This window comes from Marmota marmota, unplaced genomic scaffold, assembly GCF_001458135.2.
Source record: "Marmota marmota marmota unplaced genomic scaffold, marMar, whole genome shotgun sequence".
NCBI classification, from domain to species: domain Eukaryota; kingdom Metazoa; phylum Chordata; class Mammalia; order Rodentia; family Sciuridae; genus Marmota; species Marmota marmota.
The window spans coordinates 13831575-13840831 of record NW_026000101.1 but is presented as its reverse complement, the minus strand read 5'-3'; the positions used below and the strand labels follow the sequence as shown (position 1 = coordinate 13840831).

At 50.5% G+C, this 9257-nt stretch overlaps 1 protein-coding gene across 1 annotated transcript in view; it reads right to left on the bottom strand.

Annotated features, from left to right (window-relative positions):
- Nucleotides 1-9257, bottom strand: part of Coro2a (coronin 2A) — a 45957-nt gene that overhangs the window by 32168 nt on the left and 4532 nt on the right. The window contains exon 2 of the mRNA XM_015492276.2: nucleotides 4119-4319. Coding sequence (XP_015347762.1) covers nucleotides 4119-4319 — 201 coding nt within the window. The remainder of the gene's footprint in view (nucleotides 1-4118; nucleotides 4320-9257) is intronic.

Here is a 9257-nt window from a genome sequence, read left to right as displayed (position 1 = left end):
TTTTTTTTTTTTTTTTTTTTTTTTTTTTTTTTTTTTTTTGTGGTGCTAGGGATGAATCCAGGGCTCCTGCCCGCTAGGCGGACACTATTGTTGAGCCACATCCCAGCCCCATCTACAATTTTTCCTTCTTGTTCTGTCCTTGTCTGGTTGGGGTATCAAGGCCGTGCTGGCCTCACAGAATCAGGAAGGGAGTATTCCATTTTCCTATTTTTAGAAGCTTGTTATCTCTTCCTTGAAAGGTTTGTAAGAGTTGCCTGTAAATCCATGCAGGCTTTGTATGTATGGATGTGTAAAATCCAACAAATACGCAGAATACAAGTACCTAGAGTGTAAGGTCCTAATGAGCTGTCGGGAATAAACCACCCACAGGTCAACAGGAACCCTCCCTCTGGGTCAAGACATGAGAACTCACTGGCACCGGGGGACCCCCTACAAGACAGCTTCCAGTCACAACCTCTCCTCCCCTCACCGGGTAGCAATTATCCCAGCTTTTGTAACATTCTCTTCTTGCTTTTTAAAAAAATTTTACTAATTGATTATGCAGCCCTTACAGAATAGTTTAACACAGGCTGTTTTCAATCTTAGGTAAACGGAATGATACAGTTTGTAACTTGTTGGGCTTATTTCAGTCTAGAGGAGAGGCACCTTGTTCTTTATGTGGCTACACTTTGCTCCTTTTCAGGGTTGTGTACATTCAGTAGCATGGACAGACCACTATTCATTTATTCAATTCATCAACATCCTGGTTTTTCTAGTTTTGCAATAATACGAACAATGCCCCTAGCCCATACTTCTAGTGCACGCGAGCACATTCCTACCTGGTATATGCTTAAGGGTGGGATTTCTGAGTCATAAATATGTTTATTTTCCTTTTTAATTTAATTTATTTTTTTCAAAACAGGCATGCCAATATACACACCCAGCAGAAGTATCTGATAGTTTGTTTAATCAATCAATCAATTGATCAATTAAATAATTAAATTTTATTTGTTGATGGGCTTTTATTTTATTCATTTATTTATATGTGGTGCTGAGAATCGAACCCAATGCCTCCTACATGCTAGGCGAGCGCTCTACCACTGAGCTACAATCCCAGCAACTTAGTTATTTTTTGAGGCAGGGATTTAACTCAGGGGCACATTACCACTGAACTAAGTCCCATCCTTTTTATTTTGAGGCAGGGTCTTCTCATTAAGTTGCTAAGCACCTCGATAAGTGGCTGAGGCTGGCCTGGAACTTGTGATCCTCCTGGCTCAGCCTCCTGAGTTGCTGGGATTATAGGCATGTGCATATGTGACACCACACCTGGCTTGGTAGTTTCCATCATTCCATATCTTTGCTATCACTTAACTATTGTCAGACATTTACATTTTTGACAATCTGGTATGTAGTCATAGTTCACTGTTGTATGCTAATGAGGTAGAGTACCTTTTCAAATATTTATTAATTATTTGAACTTTCTCTACTACAAAGTGCCTGTTCAGTTCATGTTGTTTTATTTCTGTCCATTAGGCAGCTTTCATTACTTTGAGAAAATCAACTTAAAAAGAAAAACTGGTTCGATATCCAGTTATCATGAGTTTTGAAGGTTTCAGTCCACACTTTTGGGCCTGTGGAAGGAGGCAGTTCAGCATGGTGGGAAGAGCATGAATGGCCAAATGCTAACCTCACAGTGGACGGGAAGCAAGGAAAGGAAGAGGAAGGAGTTGTGATCCTACTATCTCCTTCGAGAGCACATCCCCCATGACCTAACTGCCTCCCACTAGGCTCCACTTCCCAGTAGCGCCAGCTGGAGACCAAGCCTCTAACACATGGGATTTGGGGGCATTTAAGATCCAAACTGTAGCATGGCTCATTTTATGTATTCAAGAAACATGTTCGACTGGGTGCAGTAGTGCATGCCTGTAATCCCAGCAGCCCAAAAAGCTGAGGAGGATTCACAGGCTCCAAGCCAGCCTCAGCAACTTAGTGAGGCCCTAAGCAACTCAGTGAGACCCTGTCTCTAAATAAAATAAAAAAAGGGCTGGGGATGTGGCTCAGTGGTAAAGCACCCCTGGGTTCGATCTCCAGTTATCGAAAAACAGTGTTCTTTATCTGTTTATTGTATAAATATCTTTTTCCACTTCATAACTTGACTTTTCTGCTATTTTTAATATATTTTTTAGTTGTAGATGAACACAACACCTTTTTTTAAGTTTATTTTTATGTGGTGCTGAGGATTAAACCCAGTGCCTCACACATGCTAGGCGAGTGCTCTGTCACTGAGCCACATCCCCAAGCCCTTCTGCTATTTTTCTTTAAGGAAAATTTTTGTTGCTCAATTTGTTTAAACATTTATAGAACTGTTCAGGCTTTCTATTTCTACTTGAATTAATATTGACTATATATATATATATATATATATATATGAATTTGCCCATATTGTAAACATTTTCAGATTTATTGGCATAAAATTACTCATATTAGTGTCTTCTTATTGGAACTCTGCTGCTATCTTGCTTTTTGGGTTCCTGATGTTATTTGTATCCTCTCTTTTATTCTTTCTTTGGATTTATTACGTTGGAATTTTCTCCTAATCTTCCACTCCCCCCCCCCCTCGGTTGGAGGTTGAAACCAGAGGCACTCTACCACTGAGCTACATCCCCAGTCCTTTTTTACTTTTTAAATCTTGAAGTAGTTGCACTAAGACTGGCCTTGAACTTGTGATCCTCCTGCCTCAGCTTCAGGAGTAGCTGGGATTACAGGTGTGTGCCACCACACCTGGCCTGGAAGGAGAATTTAACACTCAGTGTGAATTGATTTCTAACTCAATTTCTTGTGATCAGTAAACCTCATCTGTTGTCTGGCATGCGGGCAGATGCCTTAGTCCAGGAGGATGAGGCAGAAGGATCCCAAGTCTGATCAGCTGGGGATGCAGCTCAGTGGTACAGCCTTGGCTAGCAAGCACGAGTCCTGGGTTCCATCCCCAGTACCACATACACAATCACACACACTCACACACACAAAATTGGCAGCCAGCCTTAGCAACTTAATGAGACCCTGAGTCAAAAATAAAAAAGGGTTGCATATGTAAACTAGATAGTACCGAGAACAAGGAAGGAGATGAAAACACCCTGCCTAGGGGATTCTGATTTGCACTTATGACCCTAACTTCTGAAGTCCTTTGGAGGTCTAGGACTGCGATTTCCCACTTCAGCTGACTGTCACTCATGGTGGCGCACCTGCACAGTGGTCTTGGTGAATTATTATTTCCCTGACTTTAATCTGCTTCTCCCTGAGAGGCTTCACACCTATTTCTTTCTTTTTGGAACTGGACATTGAACTCAGAGGCACTTTACCACTGAGCTACATCCCCAGCTCTTTCTACTTTTTCTTTTGAGACAGGGTCTCGCTAAATTGCCAAAGCCCCAAACTTGCAATCCTCCTGCCTCAGCCTCCCGAGTTGCTGAGATTACAGGTGTGGGCCCCGGCGCTGGCTTCACACCTGCTCTGCTGTGCACCAGAAGCACTTCTAACCAGGGAGCCCTACCGTTCTGCCTTTAGGCCGAGACTCAGCATCGCTATCCTGAAAATATCTGCTATTAGAGGGATACGTGTGAAGCCATTGCTTTTGGGAGTGGGAAACACTGAGCATGGGCAGGTCCAATCTATACTATCCACGCCCGCTCTGAGGACAGGCCTGATCTCGCTCTTGCTTCCTGCTTACCTCCTCATCCTGCCTGGATTCCTGCCTGACATTTGTTCTCTCATTTTTATTTTTGCAGGGAAAGATGACTTTGGAGATTTTCCCAATCTCATACGAGTCCAGCAAAGCACTAAAAGTTCTATTTTCCTCAGGGGTGGATTAATGTGCACAACTGTTCTGCAGCGGGGAGAGGAGGTCCCAGGCCAGCTAGGCCAGACGTTGGAAGCTGAAATCCCAGGAGAGGTATATTTTTCCCAAGAAGGAAACAAGGCTCAAAGAGGCAGAGTGACTTACCCAAGGCCACACAACTAGGACTAGGCAGGGCTAGGACTGCACCCTCCTGTGGGCTACAACCTAGGCTCCTCCTGCTTTCTCTCCGCCGGCACTGCCTCCGGAGACCTGTCTGGGCTTCGGGGTGTCCAGGGGGCCTTACCTGGTGTAGGGGGATGACGAGGAAGGCCCCCCCGCCAGCACACTCAGTGACAACTGCAATGAAGTGGGGGTTCACAGCACAGAAGTGATTGTCGTGAACGCTGCGGGTGATGGGCACCGAGTCGTAGCAGTTCTCCTTGCTGGCTGGTTTGCCAAAGACATGGCGGAACTTGGAGCTCCGGTACTGGGGGTGCCATGACATCTGCAAGAGATAAAGGGGACAAAAGGCATGAGGCACGGTGCCCTGGCGATAGGACGCGTGGAGAGTCCACCCTGAGAATACCTAAGAGGGACATCCAGCAGTGCTCGGTTCTAGCTAGACAGTGACCTGTTAGGAAGAGGCCACGTGGGCAAGCCCTGACTGTGGTTGAGGGTGCATATCCGGTGAGATAGGGTGGGATGGTGAACCGTCATCACTGATCTGATTGCTGATCACGGGGTTAAGGCTTCCATTTCTTTAAGTGTGAACACAAACAGGCAGAGAGGCCCCAGAGAACTCGCTACCCCATCGTCCAGCTCAACTAACTGACTCCAGTTCCAGCTCTTACCCACTGGATGGGCGACTTAACCTCTGCAGTCTCAGTCTTCCTGTCTGTATAATGGGGTAACCAAAGCATCGGTCTCAGGTCTTGTCATGAGGACTCAATTAGTGACCTATTTAGGTCCCGTGGCACATGGCAGATCCTTGACAGCAGCAGTTTACTACCACTTCAAGTCGAGCGTCCCTTATGCAGAGTGCTTGAGAACCCAAGGTTCTGGAATATGTGTGTGTCCATAATGAGATATCTTGGGGAGGGGACCCAACTCTAAACACGAAATCCTGTGGTTTCATGTACACCTTATACACAAAGCCTGAAGGCAATTTCACACAATAGCTTTAGTGGGCCTGTGTTTTAACTCCAACGTGTCACATGGAATTTTCCAATGGTGGCATCGTGTTGGTGCTCAAAGTGTCTCAGATTTTGGAGCATTCACGACTTTGGGTTTTGGTACCATTATCCGGGCATCTTGAGCTCCTCTGCCCTGGTCCAGCCTGCATTTGCTCACTCCGGATTTACTGAGCATGACTGCGTCTGGGCCCTGTGCTGGGTCCGGGGAGGGGGTGGGTGGGGGCCTTGCAGGAAGCAGGCCAGAGCCCAGCCTTTCCAGCAGCCAAGAGTCCTGGGGGTGAGGCCGATGGGGGGGATCTGGGCCACTGGGACCAAGTGTGCTGTAACCGGCTTGTAATGGCAGGCCAGGAGGACTTCCCAGAGGAAGTGACATTGGCCATGGAGGCAGGACAAGGGAGAGCTGGGGGAGGTGTCCCAGGCAGATGGAAGAGCCTGAGGCAAAGGTCTTGTGACAGCATCACACTTGGGAAGTTGGGGGAACTACCTGTGATTTAGCAAGATGAAGATATTCAAGGAAAAGTCTCTCTCTCTCTCTCTCTCTCTCTCTCTCTCACACACACACACACACACTGGGCCACAGCTCTCCTGAAGCTCAGCCACCTCCCTGCAGTGAGAAGCCACAGTATCTGAGTGCTTATCATGTCCCAGGCACCCTTCCAAGTGCTTCCCATGATTGAGCACAACTGGGTGCCACCCGGCTTCCCAGATGCAGGCAGGAGGCAGGGAAGTAGGTCACCCAGCTAGGAAATGGTGCGGCCGCCCAGTGCCGGTGCCTTCCCAGGTTCCCACAGTGGACTGGGACCCCACAGCATCTGTCTCACGCCAGCCCCTAAGGGGACCTGTCACGACCCTTCCTTTCGCAGCCCCACTTTACCAAGAAGGAAGATAAGCAGCAGGAAGCTAAGTGGTCCCTCTGGAAAGGGAGCTGGTGGCCTTGATGGGTGAAGCCAGCTGGTGGCAGACCAGTGCAAACCCGAACGCCCTTCTGCCCGGCCAGCCCTCATCTCTCCTGCCAAGGTTCCCCCAGACCTGCCTCTAGGGGGGACCATGGCAGACGTGGGGGGCGAGGAGGCTCCAGCAAGGCCTGCCTTTCCCCCTGTCTGCGGGTGCATATGTACAAACCCTCCGTGTGGCACCTGTGCTCCAAGTCCCCCTCACCAGCCCTCAGCTCTGGTGGGGAGGTGCCTGGAGCCTGCAGGCTTCAGTGACTCAGCGATTCAGAGAGCAGGAGTCCCGCTTCCCTACAGGCAGGCACTTGTCCCCAGTGAGGGCTGTGGCGGCCCCTGGCCTGGGGCGGGCCCGTCACAGCCACAGCTGCCTTCTCAGGAGGGGCACAGAGCAGGGGCGGTGCGTGCCCAGCTGGCCTGGGGCCAGGGGATTAGGCTCCTGGGACTGCGGATTCCACGCTCCAAAAAGAATTTCGTCATCTCCGGGTCCAACCTGGCATTGAGCTTATTTCTGAACACCTGGCTGTGTCATGACGGCTCTGGCCTGTCCCATACTTTACGACTCTCCGTGGTTGTCCCCACGTGACAATGGGAGAACTGAGGTGCAGGGGATGGAAATCAGGCTGGTTTGAGCCACGTGCTCCTCTGACACCATGTGTTGGTGGCGGTGGGTGTGTGTGAGGGACAGGAGGGGACAGGTTTTCCTGCCTGTTCCCAAAGGCGCCTCTTCCCCACCCAGGCCTGACATTACTGCAGGACAAGGGTTAGTGACAGGATGGCGGAAACTAACCCACACTGGGTGTGGCACAAACCAGCAGAGCAGATTATTCATTAGCCGCCAGTTCAGGGCCTCAGGCGAGAATGAAATTACCTGATTTGGTCTTTGAACTTGTGGGCTGGGTAGGAATCTGGAACTGCCGGCTACCATTGTCCCTTGGTCAATTTGCGGTGGCACTTCTAATATCTGAAGTACCCCCCCACCCTTCAGCTTTGACGGTGTAGGCCCCAAAGAATCTCCCTGCGAGCGCCTCCTGGGAGGTTCTGAGCCCCACTGCACAGGCCAGGTAATAGAGGGGGGTTAGAACCATGTTACCCCGAGGCTTCAAAAAAAAAAAAAAAAAGTTGGGCCGTCCCTTATGCAAAGCACTGGAGAACCCAAGTGTTTCAGATTTTGGATTTTCTCAGCTTCTGGAATATGTGTGGGTCCACAATGAAATATCTTGGGGAGGGGACCCAACTCTAAACACGAAATCCTGTGGTTTCATGTACACCTTATGCACAAAGCCTGGAGGTAATTTCATACAAAAGGAAAGAGTTTGCCGTTAGCAAGACCGTAGACCTCGGCCTGAGAGAGGTCGGCAGAGACCATGAATTAATAGAGTGAACGCCTGATTACACAGGCCCCTCACCTTGTCTCGGTCGTTGGCTGAATATCACCCCTCCTAGAGTCATCCTGATCCTGACCTTCACCCCAAACTTGATGGCAAATCTCCTTCCCCCCAAACTCGATGGCGACACTCCTCTCTCACTCCTCCAGAATTCTGAACAGAGCTGGGTGGTGTGGCACACGCCTCTAATCCCAGCGATTCGGGAGGCTGAGACAGGAGGATCGCAAATTCAAGGCCAGCCTTAGTTTTGCTTAAAAAACCTTGGCAATGTAGTGAGACCCTGTCTGAAAAAGGAAAGGCTGGGATGTAGCTCAGTGGTAAAGTGCCTTGGGCTCAATCCCCAGCACCAAAAATGAAAATAGGATTCAGAAAGGGGCTCTGACTACTCAGACGTGGGCAAGGTGGCCGGCTCGGGTTGCCCGCCCTTGGGAGTCAAGGCTGTCCTGCTGGGCGCCCAGGCCTCTGCCTCCCCCAGCCTCTCACGGAGCCTTCCTGTCTCCCCAGCAGAACGGACGCCCGTCTCGGCTGCCTCTCCTGGGTGAGGGCTTCATCCACAGTGGTCTCTGCCAACCTGGGGCCAGGCTCTGGTGTCAACCATAAATCCTGGGCACAGAGTGTCTTTATTTTGGCCACCCAGAGGCCAGTAACAGGTCTAAAGTGACACAGTAAAACCAGGGAGCTAGAAACAAGGGTCCCAGTCCACAGGGCTAGTCTCCCTCCTTCCTTCAAAGTGAACAAGGAGGCTGACCCTGTCCCTGTCACCTGGGGTTGTGGAGGGTTCCTGGAGCACAGGACATTGCAGGACGACAGAGACGAGTTGGTCACTCCACCACATGTAACCACCCTGTTACGTCCCCAAGAGCCCTGACTTTGAAAGCCTTGCCAATGAAAGAGAAAGTTCTAGAATTGGTTTCCTAGCTGGGCGTGGTGGCCCACGTCTACAATCCCTTTACTTGGGAGGTTGGGGCAGGAGGGTCACAAGTTCAAAGCCAGCCTGTGCAACTTAGTGAGACCCTGTCCTAAAATAAAAAGGGCTGGGATGTGGTGGAGGGCTGGCCTCGCATGCACCAAGCCCTGAGTCCAACCCCAGCCTGTGAAACCAGACAAAACGGAAACCGACATCCTGAACCACAGATCAGAGCATTCCAAACCCTAAATGCGCAAGCAGGTTCGCACAGGGTGGATCCAATCATCAAGCCTCCAGGGTCCTCATTCTGTGTCACACCCTAGGCTGGGGGCAGGTCTGGAGGGTCAGATGATCAATTCTGTCACTGCTGTCCACCTGTTGACCCCTCTCGGGGAAATGGCCAAGTGCAGGGAGAGAGGGGATGGTGGGACCTGGAGGACTGGGGCCTTGGGTGGTTTGCCAGATTTGCACCTCAGAATCATTTAAACGGCAACGCTGGCTGTGGGGCCAGACCCAGCACTCCTGCAGCTTCCGGGGGATCCCAAGTGCATTAGGCTAAAGGAACATAAACTTCTAATGGAGCAGTGGGGTGGCTCTTAAGGGGGGTCCCCCTCGGGCATCATCACGGGGCCACCCCTTAGAAGTCCCCACAGCCCGGGAGGGGCGGGACCCTCCTGGGGCGCTGACCCCTCTGGGGTCATCTCTGAGCTGCAGTGTAACGGGTGGGTCGGGCTGGGAACACCTGAACCCAACGGCCAACCTTAGCATCACTGGAAGAGGTGAGCTCACGGGATGTGCCCTAGAGGGCGAAGCCCCACTGATGAAGTCTCTGCTGTGACCACACACACAGGACACAGAGAAACGGCTCTAAGCACAAGGATGCGGTCGGCCAACTCAGGAAATCCCACCCATCGGGCTGGGCCGTAGCTCAGGGATAGGGGCTGCCCTGCCTGTGCAAGCCCTGGGTTCCAGCACCAGCATCAAAAAAAAAAAAAAAAGTTGGGCCGT